At 42.7% G+C, this 27,574-nt stretch overlaps 1 protein-coding gene across 3 annotated transcripts in view; it reads right to left on the bottom strand.

Moving 5' to 3' along the window:
- The window catches only part of vill (villin-like), an 89,126-nt gene that overhangs the window by 12,758 nt on the left and 48,794 nt on the right, over window positions 1-27,574 (bottom strand). For all 3 annotated transcript variants that reach the window (XM_048615569.1, XM_048615551.1, XM_048615558.1), the window contains exons 7-14: window positions 24,417-24,622; window positions 19,137-19,215; window positions 14,008-14,106; window positions 9,473-9,626; window positions 8,393-8,493; window positions 7,109-7,246; window positions 1,169-1,327; window positions 490-666 (exon numbers count right to left, since the gene is read on the bottom strand). In XM_048615569.1, the coding sequence (XP_048471526.1) occupies window positions 490-666; window positions 1,169-1,327; window positions 7,109-7,246; window positions 8,393-8,493; window positions 9,473-9,626; window positions 14,008-14,106; window positions 19,137-19,215; window positions 24,417-24,622 (1,113 nt within the window). The remainder of the gene's footprint in view (window positions 1-489; window positions 667-1,168; window positions 1,328-7,108; window positions 7,247-8,392; window positions 8,494-9,472; window positions 9,627-14,007; window positions 14,107-19,136; window positions 19,216-24,416; window positions 24,623-27,574) is intronic.

Below are 27,574 nucleotides of genomic sequence, written 5' to 3'. Positions count from 1 at the left end.
CAAGAAGGCAGTTCACCAGCACTTTCTTTAGGACAATTAGGGATAGGTAATTAATGTTGGCCCAGCCAGTACACCCGTATCCCATGAATAAATTAAATAAAGCAAAGGACAGCACTTGGCCTAGTGAGTTTGAACTGCCTCTTTCAAAAATTAGTAAACTATCCCATTCTTTCCTTTCATCCCTGCATTTTCCTTGAAGTATTTATCCAATTTTCCTTTGAAAGGTATTGCTGAGTCTGCTTCCACAGCCCTAAGCAGAACATTCTGCCCTAAATGGGACTTAGCTTATCCTAAATTATGTACACATGGGAAAAGAACATGAGAAACAGGAGGTATATACCATTTTGCCCTTTGTATTTGCTCCCCCATTTAATAAGATTGAGCTGGATTTTCTATCACACTTCCTCTTTTTTGTACTTCTTTACTCCCTTCATGCCCTGTACCCTTCACACCCTGTGCCCTTCACTTAGCTAGCCACAGATTGCTTACCTTTCCACACCACAAGTAGGTGGTCTGCTCTGTCTTGAGGACAAAGATGTCATTGGAGTTGAGCGAGGAAGCGCGGGCAGGCACCTCGGTGGCTTTGGTGTTCACTTCGTCTGTGCCGCGGACTTGAAAGAGTCGGACTGGTGGTTCTTCCTTCATTCCTTCACGCCCTGTTCCACCCTGAGGTTGTCAGACAAGGATAGAAAGAAAAGGCCAATTCAGTGCCAATTATTTGTTGCTCGAGACATGAACTATCACTACCATCCACCACTGGCATAACGGCTCAATTAGTCACCAGCAACCTGAGGAAGACTTTGGGTCTTCCTATCAGTAGTAACTTCCTATCAGACTAAGAGAGGACTGGAACAACTGTACTAGAGAGATTAATGCAGACATCCGTATTCTGTACATCAGTACATAAATAGAAGATTTCATTGGATGGTCAGACAATAGTCACTCTTAGATACGACGGGGACGAAGATGCAGCAGACTCAAGTAGGGAGATTCTAGCCTTAGACAGCAGCCTCTACAGTGCAGGACTGAAATCCTGACACCCAGCCTTCACAGTAAGCAGAATCCACAAGCTCTCAATGCTGTCTCTATGGTTTCAGTACAATCTATAGCAGCAACTGAAATCCAAATTAAGGCTGTGACACAGATAGCAAAAAGCTGATCGGCTCACCTCATAAACAATGAGTTTTCCCTTAAAGATGGCCAGGAAGTGTCGAGGCTCCTTGCCCATAGTCATCCGCACCTGAACTGCCTCACCATTGTATCTGTCATCCAAACTGACAGCTTGATAGGCAGAAGCAGTGATCTCGTCCCGGCTAGCGTGCAATCCCTGAATGAACAAAAATTCAGAATGTTACTCTAGTCCATAGCCCAAAGCCTTGGGAAAGGTGTCAAGGCCATGGAGAGGGTGCAGAGAAATTGAACTAGAATGAAACCATACATGAGGGTCTTCAGTTGGTTGGGAAAACTAATGCTGGAGAAATTACGCAGGCCCATCTTTGAGCACAGAAGGTTATTAATAGAGGTTTTCAAAATAATGAAGTACTTTGATCAATTTTTGAGCCATTAAGAGAGACTCGCGGTTGGTGTGTTGCCTCCCAGGTGCCAGGGTCCGTGATGTCTCGGATCGTGTTTTCGGGATCCTTAAGGGGGAGGGGGAGCAGCCCCAAGTCGTGGTCCACATAGGCACCAACGACATAGGTAGGAAAAGGGATGGGGATGTAAGGCAGAAATTCAAGGAGCTAGGGTGGAAGCTTAGAGCTAGAACAAACAGAGTTGTTATCTCTGGTTTGTTACCCGTGTCACGTGCTAGCGAGGCGAGGAATAGGGAGAGAGAGCAGTTGAACACGTGGCTACAGGGATGGTGCAGGAGAGAGGGATTCAGATACCTGGATAATTGGGGCTCATTCTGGGGCAGGTGGGACCTCTACAAACGGGATGGTCTACACCTGAACCAGAGGGGTACCAATATCCTGGAGGGGGAAGATTTGCTAATGCTCTTCGGGAGGGTTTAAACTAATTCAGCAGGGGGATGGGAACCTGAATTGTAGCTCCAGTGTACAGGAGGTTGAGAGTAGTGAGGTCATGAATAAGGTTTCAAGGTCGCAGGAGTGTACCGGCAGGCAGGAAGGTGGTTTGAAGTGTGTCTACTTCAATGCCAGGAGCATCCGGAATAAGGTGGGTGAACTTGCAGCATGGGTTGGTACCAGGGACTTTGATGTTGTGGCCATTTCGGAGACATGGATAGAGCAGGGACAGGAATGGTTGTTGCAGGTTCCGGGGTTTAGATGTTTCAGCAAGATCAGGGAAAGTGGCAAAAGAGGGGGAGGTGTGGCATTGTTAGTCAAGGACAGTATTATGGTGGCAGAAAGGACGTTTGATGAGGACTCGTCTACTGAGGTAGTATGGGCTGAGGTTAGAAACAGGAAAGGAGAGGTCACCCTGTTGGGAGTTTTCTATAGGCCTCCGAAAAGTTCCAGAGATGTAGAGGAAAGGATTGCAAAGATGATTCTGGATAGGAGCGAAAGTAACAGGGTAGTTGTTATGGGAGACTTTAACTTTCCAAATATTGACTGGAAATGCTTTGTTCGAGTACTTTAGATGGGTCAGTTTTTGTCCAATGTGTGCAGGAGGGTTTCCGGACACAGTATGTAGATAGGCCAACAAGAGGCGAGGTCACATTGGATTTGGTACTGGGTAATGAACCAGGCCAGGTGTTAGATTTGGAGGTAGGTGAGCACTTTGGTGATAGTGACCACAATTCGGTTACGTTTACTTTAGCGATGGAAAGGGATAGGTATATACCGCAGGGCAAGAGTTATAGCTGGGGGAAAGGCAATTACGAGGCGATTAGGCAAGATTTAGGATGCATAGGATGGAGAAGAAAACTGCAGGGGCTGGGCACAATTGAAATGTGGAGCTTGTTCAAGGAAAAGCTACTGCGTGTCCTTGAGAAGTATGTACCTGTCAGGCAGGGAGGAAGTGGTCACGCGAGGGAACCGTGGTTTACTAAAGAAGTTGAATCTCTTGTCAAGAGGAAGGAGGCTTATGTAGAGATGAGGCGTGAAGGCTCAGTTAGGGCGCTTGAGAGTTACAAGTTAGCCAGGAAGGACCTAAAGAGAGAGCTAAGAAGAGCCAGGAGGGGACATGAGAAGTCTTTAGCAGGTAGGATCAAGGAAAACCCTAAAACTTTCTATAGGTATGTCAGGAACAAAAGAATGACTACAGTAAGATTAGGGCCAGTCAAGGACAGTAGTGGGAAGTTGTGCGTGGAGTCCGAAGAGATAGGAGAGGTGCTAAATGAATATTTTTCGTCAGTATTCACACAGGAAAAAGACAAATGTTGTCGAGGAGAATACTGAGATACAGGCTATTAGACTAGACGGGATTGAGGTTCATAAGGAGGAGGTGTTAGCAATTCTGGAAGGTGTGAAAATAGATAAGTCCCCTGGGCCGGATGGGATTTATCCTAGGATTCTCTGGGAAGCTAGGGAGGAGATTGCAGAGCCTTTGGCTTTGATCTTTATGTCGTCATTGTCTACAGGAATAGTGCCAGAAGACTGGAGATTAGCAAATGTTCTCCCCTTGTTCAAGAAGGGGAGTAGAGACAACCCTGGTAATTATAGACCAGTGAGTGAGCCTTACTTCGGTTGTGGGTAAAGTGTTGGAAAGGATTATAAGAGATAGGACTTATAATCATCTAGAAAGGAATAATTTGATTAGGGATAGTCAACACGGTTTTGTGAAGGGTAGGTCGTGCCTCACAAACCTTATTGAGTTCTTCGAGAAGGTGACCAAACAGGTGGATGAGGGTAAAGCGGTTGATGTGGTGTATATGGATTTCAGTAAAGCGTTTGATAAGTTTCCCCACGGTAGGCTATTGCAGAAAATACGGAGGCATGGGATTGAGGGTGATTTAACGGTTTGGATCAGAAATTGGCTAACTGTAAGACGACAGAGGGTGGTGGTTGATGGGAAATGCTCATCCTGGAGTTCAGTTACTAGTCGTGTACCACCAGGATCTGTTTTGGGGCCACTGCTGTTTGTCATTTTTATAAATGACCTGGATGAAGGATGGGTTAGTAAATTTGCGGATGACACCAAAGTCGGTGGAGTTGTGGATAGAGCGGAAGGATGTCGCAGGTTACAGAGGGACATAGATAAGCTGCAGAGCTGGGCTGAGAGGTGGCAAATGGAGTTTAATGTGGAAAAGCGTGAGGTGATTCACTTTGGAAGGAGTAACAGAAATACAGAGTACTGGGCTAATGGTAAGATTCTTGGTAGTGTGGATGAGCAGAGAGATCTCGGTGTCCATGTGCATAGATCACTGAAAGTTGCCACCCAGGTTGATAGGGTTGTTAAGAAGGCGTACGGTGTGTTAGGTTTTATTGGTAGAGGGATTGAGTTTTGGAGCCATGAGGTCATGTTGCAGCTGTACAAAACTCTGGTGTGGCCGCACTTGGAGTATTGCGTACAGTTCTGGTCACCGCAATATAGGAAGGATGTGGAAGCATTGGAAAGGGTGCAGAGGAGATTCACCAGGATGTTGCCTGGTATGGAGGGAAGGTCTTATGAGGAAAGGCTGAGGGACTTGAGGCTGTTTTCGTTAGAGAGAAGAAGGTTAAGAGGTGACTTAATAGAGACATACAAGATGATCAGAGGATTAGATAGGGTGGACGGTGGGAGCCTTTTTCCTCGGATGGTGATGGCTGGCATGAGGGGACATAGCTTTAAATTGAGGGGTGATAGATATAGGACAGATGTCAGAGGTAGGTTCTTTACTCAGAGTAGCAAGGGCATGGAATGCCCTGCCTACAAAAGTAGTAGACTCGCCAACTTTAAGGGCATTTAAATGGTCATTGGATAAACATATGGATGATAATGGAATAGTTTCGGTTAGATGGGCTTCAGATTGGTTTCACAGGTCGGCGCAACTTCGAGGGTCGAAGGGCCTGTACTGCGCTGTAATGTTCTATGTTCTAATTAAATAAGAAGAATTTTAATTTAAACAATTATGATTTTGGAGCTGCCTGGAAGACTGGTGGGAGCAGATTCAATAACAACCTTTAAAAATGAATTGGATAAATAACTGAAATAGAAATAGGCCAAGGACGAGAAAGCAAGTCAAATTGAAAGCTTTTTGGAAAAGCTGGTACTGATGCAAGAACATGAATAATAGGAAGAATTTATTCAGCCCCTCAAACCTGGTCCACCATCCAATAAGGTCATGGCTGATCTGATCTTGGACTTAATTCCCCTGTCCTACTTGTCCCCATAACCCACGATTTCCTTGTAGATCAAAACTCTTATCTACCTCAGTTGTGAACATATTCAATACCTCAGCCTTCACAGCCCTTCACAGAGAATTCCAGAGATTAATGATTGTCTGTGAGAAGAACCTACCAACTCCACATTAAGTGGGAGACCCTTTATACAGAGTCATTTGCCCCCTCATTCTAGATTCCCCATGAAGGGAACCATCCTCTCAGCAACAACCTCATCAATCCCATCAGAATCCTATGTGTTTCAATGAAATCACCTCTCTTTCTTCTTCTAGACCCTGAAATATTTTGACCCAATTGCCTCTTAATCATAGAACAATGCTCCCAAACTAAGGACCTGGGTGTCCTTGTTGATATGTTATTGAAGGCTAACATACAGTCGAAGGAAAGCTAATGGAATGCTAGCCTTTAGTGCAAGAGGATTTGAGTACAGGAGTAGTGAAGCCTAGTTTGAATTGTATGGATAAAAACAAAAAGAACTGCGGATGTTGTAAATCAGGAACAAAAACAAAGTTGCTGGAAAAGCTCAGCAGATCTGGCAGCATCTGTGAAGGAGAAAACAGAGCTAATGTTTCAGGTCCGGTGACCTTTCTTCAGAACTGATGGTGGCTGGGAAAACGTCAGTTTATAAACTGACGTTTTCCCAGCAGCCATCAGTTCTGAGGAAGGGTCACTGGACCCGAAACGTTAACTCTGTTTTTACCTTCACAGATGCTGCCAGGCCTGTTGAGCTTTTCTGGCAACTTTGTTTGAATTGTATGGAGCTTTTTTCAACAGCACCAGGTGTGCAGTTGTGATCTCCTTACCTCTTACCTATTACTGCCGTAGAAACAGTGCAACAACGGTTTACCAGACTTGTACCCATGATGGTGGGCTGTCCGATGAAGAGAGATTGGGTAAACTGGGCCTGTATTTTCCAGAGTTGTGAGGAATGAGAGGTGATCTCATTAATGATTACAAAATCCTTGAACAGGATAGACAGGGTAAATGCATCCAAGATGTTTCCTAGTAGGGGAGTCAATAACCAGGGAGCATTAGTTAAAAATAAAAGGGAATAACCATTAGATCCAAGGTGCAATTTTCTTTTAACTCAACGCATTGTGATCTTTGGAATTCTCTACCACAGAGGGCTGTGGAAGTTGAGACTTTGAGTGTACTAATGTAGAGACTGATCGATTTCTGATGAGCAATGGCATCAAGGGCTAGGGGGATAGTGTGGATAGAAGGTATTTAAGTGTTTGATCAGCCACGATTGTAATAAATGATGCAGCAGGGTCGACAGGCTGAATGGCCTACTTTTGTTCCCATGTTCCTCTCATCCAGGAGCCAATCAATGAAAATTTGCTGGAATACACTGTGTTTAAAAACCATTGTACAAGAAACAGGTCATGCCCACAGACCTGACCACACCACTTGCTAACTGATTGTCGATGGGATTTGTTGCTATAACACCAATTTGCAGGGTGTCGAGGAGGCTCCAAAAATTAAGTGGAACCTTAGGCATCGAGAAGGCTCATATTTTTAGAAGCTTTTCAATGTAACTTCTTTATTGATGAAACTGACTACTGCAGCCCAATATAACTAGCAAAATCATCTGCATATTTTTTCAAACTCCTTTTAAATCACAGCTGTCTGTCTGGGCTCGATGATTAAAATTGCTTATTTTGATGTGATGAACTCATTTACAATTACAATAGTAAAAGTACAGCAAATTACTGATCTTAAAGAGATCAAGGAGTAATTTTAAAGTAATTTATTTTTGAAAAAGAAAACATGTAAAACCCAAAATACACCACAGGATGAAGCCATTCTCAAAGTGTGGCTCCTACCTGCCACATGTAGATAATGTAAGCAGGCTTGTTGTTTTTCATGTATGTGTATAGCACCAAGTAGCAGTCTCCCCCATAGAAGTGGCCATAGGTTTTGGGATCCACTGGAACAGGTTCATTACCTTCGATTCTCCACACCTGATCCAGAGAAAATAATACATCAGCTGTCACTTCATATACATCCATTTTTGTTCAATTTCATTCAGTACATTTGGCAATTTCAGCCACTCTACAACAATTTACAGCAATGGAGATGGAGGTGAAATGTTAATGTCCCGGATTATTTAATACTTCAGGTACCTAGATGAAAATTCACAGAATGCTGGTGGCATTTAAATTCAGTTAATGAAATCTGGAATTAAAAGCTATTTCCAGGTGATGGTGAGTATGAAACTATCAACAATTGCTTTTTAAAAATTGAGAGATTTATTACAGGAAGACTTCAGTTACATGGACAGATTGGAGAAGCTGGAACTTAGAGTGCAGAAGATTAAGAGGAGATCTGATGGACTAGTTGGTGGCCTATGGACTATATTGAGCAATGTAATTGTACCATTTTTAAAAAATTCATCCACCGGATGTGGGAATTGCTGACTGGCCCAGCTTTTTTTGCTCATCAGTAGTTGCCCTTGAGAAGGTGGTGATGAGCTGCCTTCTTGAATGACTGCAGTCTAGTTGGCATTGATACACCACAAGGCCATTAGGGAGGGGTTTCCAGGATTTTGACTGGTGACACTAAAGGAATGATGATATATTTCCAAGTCTGGATGGTGAGTGGGTTGGAGAGAAACTTGCAGGTGGTGGTCTTCCCATGTTCTTTGTTCTTTAACTCTAGCTAAATCAAATCTGTCTGACACCTCTTGGACATGCTCGCTCTCTCTCCAAAACTGCTATATTCTCCTTAATTGAAATCACAACCCTCCTCCCTTCCTTCTTTCTCTGTCTTTCCTGAACACCTCATATCCAGGAATATTTAATACCCAATCCTGTTTATCTGTGAGCCAGGTCTTTATTATTGCTGCACATTATATTTCTGCGTGGCAGTCTGCACTTATAATTCAAAAATCTTATTTTTCACAGAAGTGGCTAAAGGGATGCAGCAGGCATTGTGAGACTAATATAATAGATTGTGCATGTGCCAGCACTTCATACACTGGGTAGAATAATCCTCCTGCTCTCTGCAGGAATATTCTGATTGGTTTTTCTCACTAATTAAAGGTATAATTTGGAACAAAATTGTCTCTGACATGAGGTAACGTTTAGTGTTAATGGAGTTTCACTTACATCCACTTTCCCAGAGGCATCATCCACCATCCTGTGTTGAGCTGCGAGATCTGGCCTGGCGTGCAACACAGTCACATCAAACTTGGTCTGTTTCACTTTAGCTGTAACGAGGTTACGCAGAGCATGAAACCCTTAAGGAAGAACCTCGATAGAGAGGCTCATTTTATTCTACATAGAACGTATAGCACAGATCATTCAGCCCATGAGGTCCGTGCTAGTTTTTAGGCTGAGGTCTCACTCCGTCATCTAACCCTATCAGCATAATGCTCACTTCCTTTCTCAGTCCACTCACAGGTGAAGAATGAACACTTCAACCTGCTGTCTACATGAGTGGAGACAATCAATTTCCAAAGGAAACTGAATGGGCACTTGAACAATATTAACTTTTCTTCATTCATTCGTTCATGGGATTGGTGGTGAGCTGTCTTCTTGAACCATTGCAGTTCCTGGGGTTTGAGGAAACCCACTGTGCTGTTAGGAAGGATGTTCTAGGATTTTGACCCAGCGTTAATGGAGGAACAACAATATAGTTCCAAGTCACCATGGTTTGTGGCTTGGAGGAGAACGTGTGGATGTTGGTGCTCCCATGTATTTCCTACCCAAATGTACAGCGCTACAGGAATCCAGCTGAGGATATGGCAGTGACAGGATTGCTCTGCAGAGCATCAGAATAGAATCAATGGGCTGAATGCCGTCCTTCAATGCCATACGACTTTGATGAACAATCAAATGACAGTTTTAAACATAATTGACAAAAAAAATCCAGCAAGGAGGTTTCTTTCTTTGACACAACAAGTATTTGCAATTTACAATGGTCTGCCTGAAAGAGTGGTGGAAGCAGATTTAACAGTAATCTTAAAAAGTGAATTAGACAATTACTTAAAGGAGGATAGAAAAGGAGAGATTGGAGACAAAATGAACAGAGGAGGGGACTAACTGGATGGCTTTTCAAAATACCTAGTACAAGGACCAAATGATCTACTACTGAAGTACAAATCTAACATTCAGGAGAGGAGGAGGAGTAGGAGAATGTGGAAGATAAGGCAGGGAGAATGCTAAACAACACTTCTGAAGACTTACCAATCTTGCCCACTGTATGGGTTTTGCCCAAGCCCTGAGTTTGCCATTTAACATTCCATTTCTTGAAGAGCTGTTTGAACATGGCTGATTCAGCCCCATCATTCAGCAGCACCACATTAGTACTGGCTGGATAATTCTTGGCTTTTATGAATCCCTAGAAGGAGAGAGAATGGAAAGATGGAATGAAAATGAAGGAGTGGCTTCATCAGAACATGTCACAGCATTGTTGCATTTCCAAATGAAGCGTATCCACTTCTGTGGAAAGGATCAGTTGGTCATCATTCGGAACATTGGAAAATAGTGTTTTTTCCTTTGGTGAACTAACTGTCTCTGGGCCCTCAGGCTTGAAGGCAGCCCTGTCACCTCTTATCTAAGCAGAATGAGGTTCTTAAGCCTCTTAAATCAATCTCCTGTTCAATCAATTCATGGCGGACTGTAGTTCAACTCCATTTACCTGCCTTGATCAATATCCCTTGATGAATATTGTCAAATAAAAATCTACCTGTTAGATTGAGGTGCCTTGTGACTAAACAAAGAGCTAGAACAGATACAGGGGGCTCAATGGTCTCTTTGCATGCTGCAACACTATGTTACTAAGATATACATTTGATTTTACAGAACATTGTTTCTCAGGTTTCATGGAGTCTGAGTACACAATGAGGTTTTTGTTTATTTATTCATGGGATGTGGGTGTTACTTCCTGTGCCAGCATTTATTCCCCATCCCCAGCTGCCCTTGAGAAGGAGGTGGTTAGCTGCCTGCTTGAACTGCAGATCTCCATTCAGTGTAGGTACATCTACAATGTTGTTAGGGTCAAAATTCCAGGATTTTGATCCAGCAATATTGTAGGAAAAGTAGTATATTCCCAAGTCTGAACAGTAAGTGGCTAGAGTGGAATTGTAGTTGGTGGTGTTCTGTGCCCTTGATCTTGTAGGGGTTAGTGGTTGAGAGTTTGGGGGAGATGCTGTCAAGGAAACTCGGATAAATTTCCGTGGTGCATCTTATAGATGGTACACACTGCTGCTACTGAACATTGTTGTTGATGGAAGTCAATGTTTGTGATCAGACAGGCTTTATTGCCCTGGATAGTGCTAAGCTTCAGTGTTGTCAGAGCTGCACTCATCAGGCAAGCGGGAAGTATTATATCACACTGCAGGTTGTAGACGGTGGACCAACTTTCGGGAGTCAGGAGCTGAGTTACTCACTATAGGATTTCTAGCCTCTGACGTGGTCTTGTAGCCAATAGTATTTATGTGGTTAGTCCAGTTTAACTTAGAGTCATAGAGATGTACGGTACAGAAACAGACCCTTCAGTCCAACATGTTCATGCTGACCAGAAGTCCTAAATTAATCTAGTCACATTTGTCAGCATTCGGCTCATATCCCTCCAAACCCTTCCTATTCATATACCCATCCATATGCCTTTTAAATGTTGTAATTGTACCAACCTCCACCACCTCCTCTTACAGCTCATTCATACATGCACCATCCTCTTGGTGAAAAAGTTGCCCCTTAGATCTCTTTTAAATCTTTCCCCTCTCAGCTTAAACCTATGCCTTCTAGTTCTGGACTCCCCCACCCTGGGGAAAAGGTCTTGGCTTTTCACCCTGTCCATGCCCCTATGATTTTATAAAATCCTATAAGGTTGCCCCTCAGCTTCCAATGGTCCAGGGAAAATAGCCCCAGCCCATTCAGCCCCTGCCTACTTCTTGTTAATGGTAACCCCTTGATAGTGGGGAACTCAGCAATGACAATATCATTGACTGTTTTTATCTGCTACATGCAAGGCCATGAGATGACTAGTATGAACATGGAAGCAGGCCATTCAGTCTACCTAGCCCATGACAGTGTTTAAGTTTCACACAAAACAAAGGACTAATTGCATTTTCTTGCACTGTTCCCTTTTTCAGCATCCTTCACCCACATATACAACCTAATTTCATTCACAGGATGTTTTATTTGTTCATTGATGGGATGAGAGCATCACTGGCCAGGCCAGCATTATTGCCAACCTAAAGGACATTAGTGAGCCAGGTGGGTCTTACCGATAATGGATTCATGGTCATCATTAGACTCTTCATTATTGATTGTTTTTATTATTGGATTTAAATTCCACTATCTGCCGTGGCAGGATTTGAACCTGCGTCCCTGGGACATTACCTGCGTCTCTGGATTAACAGTCCAGCAATAAGATCACCAGGCCACCGCCTCCCCTAGCATTTGTTGCCCATTCCTAATTGCCCTTTCTGTCTGCAAATAACAAGACCTTTGCATCACATTATAAGTCATTTCTGGTCATCTGCAGCTAAGTGCTGGAGTTGACCATTCAATTTCGCACATTGTTCTTAGAAGCCTAGCTAGAACCCCAGTGTCATTCAGGAAGAGAATATGACTCCAGTTTTGTACTTTGAAGTTGAGGATTAAGGTACCAGTACTAGCCTGTGCTGCCTCGACCCTGAAAGGTGTGCAAGGGAGAAGGCCGCACCTTCTGTCAGTCCTGAACTGACACTTGCTCGCTCCCAACAGCTGAAGGAGTGCATGTTACCTGCCAGCAGAAGAGGGACAGGGAGGCTGGGCTGGGGATTATAGTGTAATTCCTTGTACATTTAGGATAATCAAGCAAATGTTGTCCAATTGCAGAATTACATTAAGTGTTAAACATGTGATGCAAGCTTTCGAAGCACAGGCTGGTTGGGTATTGCTAGTACATGGCTTGTTGTGAAAAGGTGAAGGGGCACGCGTTGGCTGTTTGCAGCAAAAATGGTACTGAACATACCCAACCATATCATTTCTGATTCTTGTCCAGCAAGTTCTCTGCCTTAAGAACTTAATTACTACCCTAGCCCATCCACACCTCCCACAGCCTCAAACAACTAACTGAGGGGTGATTTCAAATTTCCATTTTGCCTTGTGAGAAGGAGTGTTTCCTAACATCACTCTTGCCTGAGGCAGGTTGTGTACTCAAGTCCCACTCCAAAGGCTTGAGGACATAATCCAAGCTGACACTCCATTCAGTGCAGAACTGATGGAGTGCTACAGTGTCATTAGTTGTCAGCTTCCAATTGAGACATTAAACGGAGGTGTCATCTAAGAGATCTCATGATGCTATTTCAAAAAGAGATACAGGAGATCTCTGTTGTCACGATCAAACTTTATCCCTCAATCAACATTACTGGAAAAAAAATCTTTTGGTTGTAATCTCATTGCTGCTTGTGGGATTTGCTATGTGGAATTTGGTTGCTTTATTTCCTACATTATTACAGTAAAAATGCTTTAGAATTATTTCAATGGCTGTAAAGTGCCATGCGATGTCTTGAAGTTGCGATGAATGTTATAGAAATTAAGGCTTTTGCTGAATCATACCAAACAAGATGATTCCAGAATCAATCCCCAGGGGAGTTTTTTGATGTGAGCCATGATGTGACTCGGTTGCCCCTTGACTGGGTAGAGTGGGGTAAAGAAAGGTACTAGGCAGCCTAGTGTGTAGCACATTGAACAGAAACCCAGAGATTCCAAGCTCAAATCTGAGCAATGCAGAAAATTAAATTCAATTCAATAATTTTGGTTATTTGTAGGCATGTGCTAGAGGTGACCATTCAATTTCCCAGATTGTCATAGAAGCCTAGCCAGATCGCTAGTGTCATTCAGAAAGAGAATATGACTCCAGTTATGTACTTTACAGTTGAGGGTTAAGGTATCAGTACTCAGTACGAGCTTGTAGTACCGTGACCCCAAAAAGTGTGCCAAGGAATGCCACATCTGAATAGGCACTTTCTGGACTGACATTTGCTATCTGAGCTCACACTCTCCCAATAGTCGAAAGAGTGGTTGTCATCTGCCAGCAGAAGAGGGACAGGGAAGCTGAGCTGAGGTTATAATGAGTCCACAGCAGTGGAGATTAGAGCTGGCAGCAACACTTTTTTTTGAACAAGTTAAACGGAATTTGGCGTTCAACACACAAACAAAACAGAATCTCACTGGTAATCCGATATGCAGCCTACGCCCCTGGTTCATTCCGTTTTGATAGAAAGTGAATATCAGGTACGTGTTATAGTACCACCAAAATACAATCTCGCCCAGTGCAATTTATCCTGCCTGTTATATGCCTGGTCCAATCTTCTGTTGCATCAATCTCTTCTATTATATTTCCGACTCAAGGAACTCCCTTCCTAACAGGTTTGCGGATGTATCTACATATCATAGACTGCAGCTGTTCAAAAAGGCAGCTTAGCACCACCTTGTCAAGGGCTATTAGAAACTTAAAATAAGTGGTAGCTTAGCAAGCAACACCTGCATTCCATGAATGAAACTAAAAGTAGATTCTGCTCTATCAATTCTAACCATTATACACCCCAACTATTATTTGGTGCCCCAACTTCTCCCATAATATGCCCCATTCCAATCTTTGGGTTTCTCGATCTCATCCACTATATGACGATACCCAATATCTGGTTCCTCCAATTCCACCTAAGTCTCCCAGGCAAGTCCAATTTCAACCATCCACACAGTCCAGTTGAATGGGTGCTTTGACTTACCAGGGCCCTGTTCATCCCTGACCGTCTCTCGTTTTTATTGGCCTCTTTCCCTTTCCAAACAAAGATGGTGGCACCGCCTTGATCCAGAATGTAGCAATCCTGCAAAGAGAAAAAAGAGACAAGTCAATATGACACCAATGGGAAATCCTTGAACAATTAACCTATGAATCCAGATAAATCACTCAACAGAATTGATGCCAATTGTCTCCAAAATATCTCAAAACTGAGGGAACAAACATGCACATGAAAGTAAGAGGCTCTGCAAATGAAATCATTGTCACTGCTTCAAGGTGACAGAATAATTTAAATCCCTCTTTGAGTCGTTGGGTGAAAGCACCAAACTGGGGGAAGGCTAACTACCAAAAAATTAAACAGGAATTGGGGAATATAGATTTGGGACAGCTGTTTGAGGGCAAACATATATCTAGATGTGGGAATCTTTTAAAGGCAGTTAATTAGAGTTCAGGACCAACATATTCCTGTGAAAGTGAAGGATAAGGATGGTGGGATTTGGGAACCTTGGGTGACAAGAAAAATTGAGAGCTTAGTCAAAAAGAAAAAGGAGGTACACATAAAGGTTTAGAAAACTGAAGACAGATAGAGCCCTTGAAGAATACAAATATAGGAGGAAAAAAAATACTCAAACACGGACGTAGGAGGCTAAAAGGGGCTATGAAATGTCTTTGGCAAACAGGGTTAAGGAAAATCCCCAGGCATTTATACATCTATAATGAGCAAGAGGCTAGCTAGGGAAAGGGTAGATGCATTCAAGGATAAAGGAGGGAATTTATGCATGGAGCCGCAGAAAGTGGGTGAGGTCCTTAACGAATACTTTGGATCAGGGTTCACAAAGGAGAAGGGCATGGTGGATGCTGAGTCTTGGGAAGGTTATGTCAATATTCTAGGGTACGTCAATATAAAAAAGGAAGTGGTGTTGGATATTTTGAAAAGCATTAACGTAGACAAGTCCCCAGGACCTGATTGGGTCTATCCCAGAAGGCTGAGGCAGGCAAGTAAGGAAATTGCTAGGGCCTTGTACGAAATCTTTGTATCCTTTTTAGTCACAGGATAGGTCCCAGAGGACTTGAAGAAAGCCAACCTTATTCCTTTGTTTAAGGAGGGCAACAGAGATAATCCAGAAAATTACAGGCTGGTGAGCCTTAATTCAGTGGTGGGGAAATTATCGGAGAAGATTTACTCACGTTTGGAAAAATAGGGGCTCTTAGCAATAAGCAGCATGATTTTGTGCAGAAAGGTCATGCCTCCCAATCTTGATTGAGGGCAGGGTAGTGGATGTTGTCTACATGGACTTTAGCTAGGCCTTTGACAAGGTCCCTCATGGCTGGTGAGTCACATGGGATCCAAGGTGAGCTGACAAAATGGATACAAAACTGGCTTAGTCTTAGAAGACAGCAAGTAGCAGTGGAAGAGTAACAAAAAACAGAATTTGATGGAAAAGCTCAGCAGGTCTGGCAGTATCTGTGAAGAAAAAATCAGAGTTAACGTTTTGGGTCCAGTGACCCTTCCTCAGAACAGTTCTGAGGAAGGGTCACCAGACCTGAAATGTTCACTCTGATTTTTTCTTCACAGATGCTGCCAGACCTGCTGAGCTTCTCTAGCAGCTTTGTTTTTGTTCCTAATTTACAGCATCCGCAGTTCTTTCGGTTTTTATAAGACATATGATATGTTTGCTTTCATTGCTTTGGGCACAGAATGTAAAAATTGGCAAGTCATGTTGAAGCTATTATTGAATTTTAGTTAGGCCACATTTGGAATATTGTGCACGGTTCTGATCATCACACTTCCTGAAGGATTATGGAGGCTTTGGAGAGGGTACAGAAATGGTTTACCACGATGTTGCCTGGTTTGAAGGGTATTAGATGTGAGGAGAGATTGGACCAACTTGGTTTGTTTACACTTGAATGGCAAAGGATGAGAGGCGACCTGATCGAAGTTTACAGAATTACAAAAGGCACAGATAGAATGGATAATCAGAGTCTTTTCCCCAGGGGACATAGGTTTTTAAGGTAAAAGGAGATACATTTAAAGAAGATGTGAGAGGCAGTTTTCTTTACAGATTGTCCAGAATGTGCTGTCAGAGGTGGTAGTGGAGTTAGATACAATAGCAATGTTTAAATGGCATCATGACAGACACATAAATATACAATGAATAGAGGGACATGGACGGTGTCGAGGCAAAAGGTTTTTGATTTAGAAACGCATCAATTGTCAGGGCAGTCTTGATGGGTCAAAGGGCCTGTTCCTGTGCTGTACAGTTCTTTAAAAACCAAAAGAACTGCGGATGCTGTAAAAAATGCTGTTCTGAGGAAGCGTCACTGGACCCAAAATGTTAACTCTGTTTTTTCCTTCACAGATGCTGCCGGACCTGCTGAGCTTTTCCAGCAACTTTGTTTTTGTTCCTGTACAGTTCTTTGTTCTTCAATACATTCAGGGTTTCCAATAGGGTTGAAGTAACTTCAGAATTCTCTTGCACAGACTAGAGTTGTGGATGTTCAGTCACTGACAATCTTCAGATTTGAGATGGACATTTATTAGCTCTCCCTGGGAATCAAGGGAAAAAGGTAATTCAACAGGAAAGTGATGAGTCTGAACATCAGCCATGATCGTACGGAAAGGAAATGGCTATTCCTGTTTCTTATACCTTCTGCCAACAGAAAGCGTAAAATAGAAGAAATTCTGTCAAAATTCCATTACGATTTTGAACACCTCTACCAAATATCCTTTCAACCTTCTCTTCTCCAAGGAGAACCATCTTGTGTCTCCATTTAACTGAAGTGCCTCATCCCTGGTAGACATTTAGTAAATCTCCTTTGCATATCAAATTCATTAGAGAACTCTTTACAACTAAGTTACATTCAGGTTCCAGGGAGGCAAAGTTCTGTTTTCCACTGTCATAGAGATAAACCATTTCTTTATAGTGCTTCACTGCTTAGGGTTGCTAAGTTTTCAGTAGATTGCAGATCAATTTCCTGTGACTACTCTGAATTGACAATTATTGGGCCATAAAATAAAATTGTATTCCTCATCATTTTTTTTGGAATGCTTTTGCATATTAATTAGCACAATAGCCACTTACCAGAAGACTGGAAAATGATAAACATTACAGCCCTGTTCAAGAAAGATTGTAAGGATAAGTCCAGCAAATACAGACCATTCAGTTTAACTTCAGTGTTGGGGAAGCTTCTAGAGACAATTATTCAGAATAGACTGAACAGTCATTTGGAAACAAGGTGGTTGTTTAGGAAGAGTCAGCATGGATTTCTAAAAGGTAATGCTGTTGATGTAGTGCACATGGACTTTCAGAAGGCATTTGATACTGTGCCACACAATAGACATGAGGAAAATTATAGGTCATTGAATAAAAGGTTCAGTAGCAAGATGTATACAAAATTAGCTGAGTGAAAGGAAACAAAGAGCAACAGTCAATGGATATTTTTCATGCTGGAGGATGGTTTATTCTGGAGCTCTCCAGGAGTTGGTATTGGAAACCCTCCCTTTCTTGATATATATTAATGATATAGATCTTGGTGTGCAGTGAACAATTTCAAAGTTTACAAATGACATGAAACTTGGAGAAATTGGAAACTGTGACGATGACAGTGTGGAACTGCAAAAGGACATAAATACTTTGATGGAGTGGGCAGATAAGTGGAAAATGAGTTTCAGTGCAGAGAAGCGTGAAGTGATGCACTTTGGCAGGAAGAATATTGAAAGACAATACAAAATGGGGGCACAATTCTGAAGCATCACGACTCTGCACCTGTTTAATGAGATGGGTGGATGGGACGCTCTGGGATCTGTGCACTCTTTCTGTGGCTTGCACTTGGCCTCCACCTGCTCCATTCAGAAACATTCAAAGTGATTGGCACTTAGAATGCTGCTTTTCTAGTTTGGGTGTTCTAGGATGTGGAGGTGCCGGTGTTGGACTGGGGTGGACAAGATCAGAAATCACACAACACTAGGTTATAGTCCAACAGGTTCATTTGAAAACACAAGCTTTCGGAGCCTCACTCCTTCTTCAGGTGTTAGTGAAAGAGGTAGTACCAGACATAGAATTTAGAATTTGGTTCGGCACAACATCATGGGCCGAAGGGCCTGTACTGTGCTGTACTGTTCTATGTTCTAAGATGAAAGGGTCACACCACTGATGAGGATGTATTAAACAGATTTCCAAAAAAGGACTTTAGTGAATCAGGTGGGTTTTTTACAGCAGTAAACAATGGTTACATGGCCCTACGAGACCAGCTTACTTCTATGGCAAGCAATTCACATGTGACAGTGGGGATGTTGCATTATTTAGGGAAGCTTTCAAGGCGTTTTTGTTATGTTTCCTCTGCCCTTCTACTGGTTGTATTATTCATTCATGTGATATGGTCATTTCTAGTGAGTCTGCCATTTAATACCATCAGTAACTTTCCAGAGAGCATTTAAGGTCCAAACACATGGCTGTGGTTATGTAGTCAGATGTAGAATTGATCAAGCAAGGACAGATTTCCAAAAAGGACTTTAGTGAATCAGGTGGGTTTTTTACAACAATAAACCATGGTTACGTGGCCCTACTAGACCGGCTTTATACTGCATTCAATTTCACTATTTCCCGTGATGTGATTCAAATTCATTTCTTCAGAATATTAGCCTAAGGTTCTGGATTACTAGTCCAGTGACAGGAATGGTCACTTGCTGCCCGGTATCTGGAACATAACAGGAGTCCAGGATCAAATTCGCCACCTTGTGTTGGGATTCAGAAAGTGTCACCTGGTGTCCAGGATCAGGAATTCGTTAGCTGGAATCTAGGATTTGGAAGTCATCACCTGGAATCTGGATTGGGAATGGTTAACTCGACACTAGAATCAGTAAATAATTCCCAAAGTCTGGAATTCTGAATGATCAATCAGAAAGTGAATCTGGGATTGGGGAATGATTACCAAGAACCTAATACTGTGAATGGCCATCTGGAGTCTGGGATCAGGAATATGTTACCCTCCCAGACAGACTTGAGGAAGTTGGTTGCTGAGGTTAATTGATAAGCTAGATGTTTTGAATGCTCTCTATCTTGTCACAGGGCCCGGTTTGAAGATACTTAATAAGAGTCAAGTTTTTTGACTTACCTCATGTTTCAGGAGATCCTGAGTCAGAGGTCGTGTGGCCATTTCCTGTACCATCAGACTTCCTGTAGCATCTGAAACACTGCGGAGAGAAAACAGCAGAGAGGGCTAAAAGTTACATTCCATAAAACAATAAGAAATAGGAACAGGAGCAGGCCATTCAGTCCCTTGAGCCTGTTCCGTCATTAAATAGGATCATGGCTGATCTAACATTCCTTATGTCCACTTTCTAGAATTTTCCACATAACCACTGATTCCCTTTTCAGACGGGTTGAGTGAGCAATCAGCGCAAGAAATGGATTTAAAGGGAGTTACTAACCCTGAAGATCATCTGAGCTTTCATCCTGACTCAGGCTTAATTGAACTAAACCCCATGGATGTCTTGACTGGTAAGATTCTTTTCGACCCATCAGGAAAACTAAGTGAGACAACAAGGTGCAGAGCTGGATGAACACAGCAGGCCAAGCAGCATCATAGGAGCAAAAAGGCTGATGTTTCAGGCCTAGACCCTTCATCAGAAACTAAGTGATTGAGTTGGCCTAGGGGAAGGTAATTGACTCATTGACCTTTTACCTGTGGAATAAGAGTTCAAAGACAGCCTAAACCTATGGCACAGTTGATACTGCTCTCACTTCTGAGTCAGAAGGTTCATGTAGCACTCTGGAAACCTGAGCACAAATATCTAGGCCAATACTTCATGAAGTACTGAGGGAGTACTGTAGTACTGAAGATGCTGTCTTTCAGATGAGATGTTAAACCCTAAGTCCTTAACTATTTAGGTGGATGTGTAAGATCCTATACCTGCTGTTCCAAAAAAGAAAAGTAGAGATCCATGTCTCATCATGTCCTGGTCATTGTCTGCCCCTCAACCAAAATCACTAACAGAACAAATCTCCAGTAGCTTGGGGAGATGGTGCATAGTGGTAATTTCACTGGTCTAGTAATCCTGAGGTCCAGTCTAATAGTCTGGAAGCAAAAAGGTTCAAATCTCACCACAGCAGCTGTTGGAATTTTAAGTTCAGTTAATCAAAACTCTGGAATTATTATCAAGCCTCAATGATGGTGACAATGGAACTATTACCAATTCTCATTAAAAAAAAACATTTATTTCACTACTGTCCTTTAGGGAAGGAAATCTGCCATTCTTACCTCATCTGACCTATATGGGACTCTAGATCTACAGCAATGAGGCAGGCCCTTAACTGCCCTCTAAAATGGTCTAGTAAGCCACTCAATTCAGGGAAATAAGGAATTGGCAACAAACGCTGGCCTTGCTATTGACACCCACATCCAATCAAATGTCTCACTGCTCTTTCTGAGATCTTGCCATGTGGAACCTTGACGTATTTTCTACTTTACAACAGTGTACTCAAAAGAAATTAATTGACTGCAAAACAAGGTGAGACATTCTGATGAAGGTCAAGGTGTAAAATGAATTTAAGTTTTTCTTAGTTAAGAACTGAGTTGAGATGTGACAAGTGGTATGTAGAATCTTCTAAAGGAACAAGCTGACTAATGCTCCCAAAACTCCAAAATTGGGGATTTTTCTCTTCCTTTCTTATTTGTGCACGAGAGGTAGGCATTGCTGGGTGGGCCAGCATTTATTGAACAATCCTAATTGCTCTTTAGAAGGTGATAGTCAACTGCCCTAGAGACTTGCAAGGCCATTTCACAGGCAGTTAAGGGCATCTGATTTCCTTCAATGAAGGACATTAGTGAATCAGTTGAGGTTTTATAACAATACGACATTTCTATCATTACTATTACTGATCCTGTTTTTAATTACCAGATTTAGTTGGTTAACTTAGTTATTAGATTCTTGATTACCCAGCATTGAAAGATTTTCTGAGACATGCAGGAAGATACAGTTGAGGTTGAAGTCAGATCAGGCATGATCTTACTGAATGGCGGAGCAGGCTCAAAGGGTGGAAAAGCTTACTCTGCTTCCTTGTTTATATATTTACAACCAAATGTAAATTCTCCAGCTGCCTGGTGATATTTTAAATGACATCTCCAAATCATTAATTCAGGCCTCAGGTTCACATAATGCAATCATGATATTGCCACACCCAATTCCAGATCTATTTCAGGGCCTGTCACAGATTCATTGGGATTAACTAACCACCACAGAATTGTTATAGTGCAGAAGGAGGCCATTCAGACTACCGAATCTACAGCAACTGTCTCAAATACCAATTCATTTAGTGACATTTTCCCAACTTCTCTCCATAACCTTGCAGATTCTTCCTTTTCTGATAACAGTCTAAATCCTTCAATGCCTTGATTTAATCTGCCTCCACCTGGTTTAATCAGTGAATGCCAGACCATAACCAACTGCAGCATAAGAAAGCTTTTCCTCATGTCACCTTTTTCTCTTTTACCAATAACTTTAAATCTGTGTCCTCTCATTCTCAAACCTTTTACAAGGGAACAGTTTCTCCCTAACTACTCTGTCTGGATCCTCAAGTCTTTTCTAAGGGAAACCATAAGATATAGGGGTAGAATTAAGTCATTTGGCCCATTGAGTCTGTTCCACTGTTTGATCATGGCTGATATGTTTCTCAACCTCGTTCTCCTGCCTTCTCCCCTTAACCCTTGATCCCAATACTATTCAAGAACCTATCTATCTCTGTCTTAAAATCCACTCAACGACATGGCCTCTATCGCCTTCTGCAGCAAAGAGTTCCACAGATTCACCACTCTCTGGCTGAAGAAATTGCTCCTCATCTCAGTCCTAAAGAGGTTATGCCTCATTCTGAGGCTGACCCTTGGGTCCTGGCCTCTCCTACCATGGAAACATCATCTTCACATCCACTCTATCCAGGCCTCTCAGTATTCTGTGCTAATAAGATCCCCCAACTCATCCTTCTAAACTCCATCCAGTACAGGCACAGAGACCTCAACTGCTCCTTATATGACAACACCTTTATCCCTGGGATCATTCTTGTAAATCTCCTCTGGACCTCCTCCAATGCCAGCACATCCTTCCTTAGAAACAGGGCGCAAAACCTCTCTCAATATTCCAAATGTAGTCTGACCAGAGCTATATACAGCTTTAGCAGTACATCCTAGTTGTTGTATTCTAGCCCTCTTAAAATGAATGCTAACATTGCATTTGCCTTCCCAACTGCCAATTAAACCTTACGTTAACTTTAAGAGAATCCTGAACCTGGACTCCCAGATTTCTGAAGACTTTCACATTTAGAAGAAAATACTCTACCATTCTATTCTTCCTACCAAAGTGCATAACCTCACACTTTACCAACTGTATGCCATCTGCCACTGCTTTGCCCAGTCTTCTAGCCCGTCCAAGTCCTTCTGCAGTCTCCCAGCTTCCTGAACACTACCTGTCCCTCCACCTAACTTTGGGTAATCTGTAAATTTAGCAATAATGCCCTCAGCTCCTTCATCTGGATTGTTGACATATAATATGAATAGTTGTGGTTCCAACACTGATTCCTACCGAACTCTACTAATCACTGGCTGCCACCCTGAAAAAGACATCTTTATCTCCACTCTCTGCCTTCTTCCAGTCAGCTGATCATCCACCTATGCCATACCTTGCCCCTAACAGCATGGGTTTTTATCTTATTCAGCTGCCTCCTGTGTTGCACCTTGTCAAAGGTCTTCTGAAAATCCAATAGATCACATCCACTGGTTCTCCTTTGTCTAACTTGCTCATTACCTCCTCAAAGAATTCTAACACATTTGTCAGGCATGATCTTCCCCCGACGAAGGCATGCTAACTCAGCCCTATTTTACCACTTCCAAGTTCTCCGCAATCTCATCTTTAACAATGGACTCTAAAATATTACCAACAACTGAGAACAGGCTAACTGGCCTATAATTTCCTATCTTTTGCCTCCCTCCTTTTTAAACAGGGGTGATACATTAGCCATTTTCCAGTCGTCTAGGACCATTCCTGGCTCGAGTGATTTCTTAAAGATCAACATCAATGCATCTACAATCTCCTCAGCTATCTCCTTCAGAACTCTGGGGTATAGTCCACCCAGTCCAGATAATTTATCACCTTCAGACCCTTCAGCTTCCCCAGCACATTCTTCGTGATGGCCACTACACTCACCTCTGTCCCCTGACTCTCTTGAAGTTCTGGTGTGTTGTTGGTGTCCTCCATCATGAAGACTGATGTAAAGTACCCATTCAGTTCCTCCGCCATTTCTTTGTTCCCCAGCCTCATTTTCTAGTAGTCCAATGTCTACTCTTGCCTCTTCCATTACCGTTTTAGATATTTAAAAACACTCCTGCAATCTCCTTTTATATTACCAGCTAGCTTGCCCTTATATTTTATCTTTTCCCCCATCATTACTTGATTTGTTGTTCCTGCTGGTTTTTAAAGGCTCCTCAATACTCTGGCTTCCCATTAAACTTCACTACATTGTATACTTTTTCTTTTGCTTTTACACTGTCCCTGACTTCCCTTGTCAGTCATGGTTGCCTTGTCTTTCCCCCTTAATATGTTTTTTCTTCCTTCGGATGAATTTCCACTGTTCCTCCCGCATTACCCTCAGAAACCCCTGTCATTGCTGCTCCAATGTCTTCCTTGCTAGACTCCCCTTCCAATCAACTCTGGCCAGTTCCTCCCTCATGTCTTTCTAGATACCTTCACTCAACTGTGATACCGTTACATCTGATTCCAGCTTCTCCCTCTCAAACTGCAAGGTGAATTTTATCATATTATGGTTACTCTCCCTAGGGGTTCCTTCATCTTCAACTCCCTAATCAAAGTCTGCCTCATCACACATCATCAAATGCAGACTTGCCCGTTCCTTTGTGGGCTCTACCACAAGCTGCACCAAATAACCACCCCATAGACATTCCACAAATTCCTTTTCTTGTTTTTCACTACAATCTTGATTTTCCCAGTTTATCTGTGTATTGAAGTCCCGTGTGATTATTGTACTCGGGTCCTTCTTACATGCCTTTTCTATCTCCTGAATCATTTCCTTTCCCGTAGCCCGACTACTGTTGCAACGCAATACACACATCCCATCAGGGTCTTCTTTCCTTTTCAGTTCCTCAACTCAACCTACACAGATCTATGCCACCTAACTATATCATTTCTTGTTATCAGTTTAGTTTCATTTCTTATTCAAGACAACCCTACACTCTCTGCCCATCTGCCCGTCCTATTGATAGGATATGTATTCTTGGATATTTAGGACACTGCCCTGACAGTCTTAATGTCCATAAGAACTTCCAGGATAGTCGCTGGTGAAGTAGTTGTGCTTCAGTCCCTTCTTGGTTGATTATTCTTGAACTTACTGGTAAAGCCTGATATTGGCTTTCTGGAGCTGGTCAGCTCTCTCATCAGGGGCAGGATCCTTCAGCTCCCCTCTCCGTTCTCCAAGCACGGCCGTCATTATTTTCATCAGCTCAGGATGTTCATCTTCTTGGTCTCCATCAATGATGCCAATCTGAGCTCGTCCTCCACGCTCTCGATCTCTGATATCATGGGCAAGCAAGATGGCCTGAAAGAGTAAGAGAGTGTGTGTGTCAAAATCCAAGTATTTGTGCACCTATTTGTCTGAAAGGTTGTGACCATGAATTTGGGACAAGCCTTTTAAGAACCCTGCAAATGGTGAAGAAAATAAGAACGGGAGCGAGAACAGGCCATTCAGCCCTTTCAGTCAGCTGTACCATTCAGTAAGAAAATGGCTGATCATCTACCGCAATCCACATTCCTGCACCATCTCCATACTCCTTACTTCCTAGAAATCTATAAACCATACTCGATGACTGGGCCTCCACAGCTCTCAGCAGTAGAGAATTCAATGATTCCCAGACCACTGAATCAAGACATTTCTCCTCATCCGAGTAAGACTCTTAATACTAGATTCAAAACATTAACTCTGTTTCTGCCAGACCTGCCAAGTTTCTTCAGCAATTTCTGCTTTTAATTCAGATTTCCAGCATTCACATTATTTGCTTTCATTGTCAGGATCTACCCTAACAAATCTGTGAAACAGATGAATGGATTAAACATCGGGGCCAAGTTGCAAAATCTAGGCTCAACTGCCATTCTGAATTGACCAAGAAGGGATCTAGGGGAGATGGTGGAGTAGTGACAATATTACTGAGCTAGCAATCTAATCCTCAGTCTAACACTCTGGTTCAAATCCCACCACAGCAAATTATGGAACTTAAATCCATGTCCCCACAGCATTAGCCCGGGCCACTGAGTTATTCGTCCAGTGACTTTACCTCAATACCACCATTGCCTCATGATCACTAGATCTACAGCAATGTGGCTGATTCTTAACTGCCGTCTGAAATAGTCAAACAAGCCACTCAATTCAAGGACATTTAGAGATGGATAATAAATGTTGGCCTTGCCGCAAATGCCAAAAAATCCCAGAAAAGAACAAAGAAATTAAACTGAGCTGGTTAAAATAGGTTTTGCTAGTTCATTGAATTATTGGTGGGGACTCCAGAACAAGGGCATAACTTAAGGTTAGAGCTCAGTAGGTCACACATTTTTACACAAGGATTCTGGAATTGCGCAACACTCTCTTACAAAAGCTGTTGATCAATTAAAATATTCAAACTGGGGCTGACAGACTTTTGTCTCAGAGTATACTAGGGATTACAGATGGAGATGGGGAGATGGACTGAGATTAGTTTAATTGAATAGGGGAACAAGCTCAAGGGGCTTGATGGCACCCTCCCAGTTTTATAACCATCATTTAGGCTGCTCAACGCCAGGGACTGGTGCACCTTGACAGGCAATCACTCAGAACACCCTAGAGGCAGCAGATAAAGCAGATGCCTTAAAGTAGGACAGAGAACATAGAACAGTACAGCATAGTACAGGCCCTCCAGCCCACGATGTTGTGCCAAACTTTTACCCTAAACCTAGGGTCTATCTAACCTCCACCCCTACCTTATACTATCATCCTTATGCCTATCTAATAGCCGCTTAAATGCCCCTAATGAGGCCGACTCCACTACCCTCTCTGGCAATGCATTCCGCGCCCCTATCACTCTCTGAGTAAAGAACCTACCTCTGACGTGTCCCCGATATCTGCCTCCACTCACTTTAAAACTATGCCGTCTCGTAATTGCTACCTCCACCCTAGGAAAAAGTCTCTGGCTATCCACTCTATCTCTCCCTTTGATCATTTTGTACACCTCTATCAAGTCACCTCTCATCCTTCGTCATTCTAAAGAGAAAAGCCCTAGCTCTCTCAACCTTTCCTCGTAACACCTTCCCTCCATTCTAGGCAACATCCTGGTAAATCTCCTCTGCACCTTTTCCAAAGCTTCCACATCTTTCCTGTAATGAAGCGACCAAAACTGGACACAATACTGCAGATGTGGCCGAACCAGGATTTTGTATAGCTGGAGCATAACTTCACGGCTCTTGAACTCGATCCCTCTATTAATGAAAGCTAACACGCCATACAGCTTCTTAACAACTCTATCCACCTGGGTGGCAGCTTTGAGAGAACTGTGGACATGAACCCCGAGATCCCTCTGCTCCTCCACATTGCCAAGAATCTTTCCCTTAATCCTGTATTCTGCTTTCAAATTTGTCCTTCCAAAATGAATCACCTCATACTTTTCAGGGTTAAACTCCATCTGCCACTTCTCAGCCCAGCTCTGCATCCTACCAATGTCCCTTTGTAACCTAGAACAGCCCTCTGCACTATCCACAACTCGACCCACCTTCGTATCATCTGCGAACTTACTAATCCACCCTTCCACTCCTATATCCAAATGATTTACAAAAATTACAAATAGAAGAGGACCCAGAACAGATGCTTGTGGTACACCACTCGTACTGAGCACCACGTTGAATATGTTCCGTCCACTACCACCCTTTGTCTTCTAAGGGTCAGCCACTTCTGAATCCAATCTGCCACATTTCCGCTTATCCCATGCCTCCTTACTTTCTGCATGAGCCTACCATGGGGAATCTTATCAAATGCCTTACTTAAATCCATGTACACCACATCCACTGCTCTACCTTCATCCATGTGTTTGGTCACCTCTTCAAAGAATTCAATAAGGTTTGTGAGGCATGATCTACCCCTCACAAATCCATGCTGACTATCACGAATTAAACTGTGCCTATCCAAGTGATCATAAATCCTGTCTCCCAGAGCCCTTTCCATTAATTTGCCCACCACTGAAGTAAGACTAACTGGCCTGTAATTTCCGGGGTTATCCCTATTCCCTTTCTTGAACAAGGGAATGACATTTGCCACTCTCCATCTTCCAGCACTATACCCGTGGACAGTGAGGACGAAAAGATCATCGCCAGAGGCCCTGTGATTTCTTCCCTCGCTTCCCATAGAATCCTTGGATAAATCCCATCAGGCCCGGGGGACTTATCTATCTTCAAATTCCTCAAATTTCCTAGTACATCTTCCTTACTAACATCCATTATAGTAGCTTTAGAACTGATTTAAACAACACAG

Source organism: Rhincodon typus, chromosome 2 (genome assembly GCF_021869965.1).
Source record: "Rhincodon typus isolate 14 chromosome 2, sRhiTyp1.1, whole genome shotgun sequence".
Lineage (NCBI taxonomy): Eukaryota > Metazoa > Chordata > Chondrichthyes > Orectolobiformes > Rhincodontidae > Rhincodon > Rhincodon typus.
The sequence above is the reverse complement of the archived record's forward strand: the minus strand, read 5'-3'. Positions and strand labels throughout refer to the sequence as shown.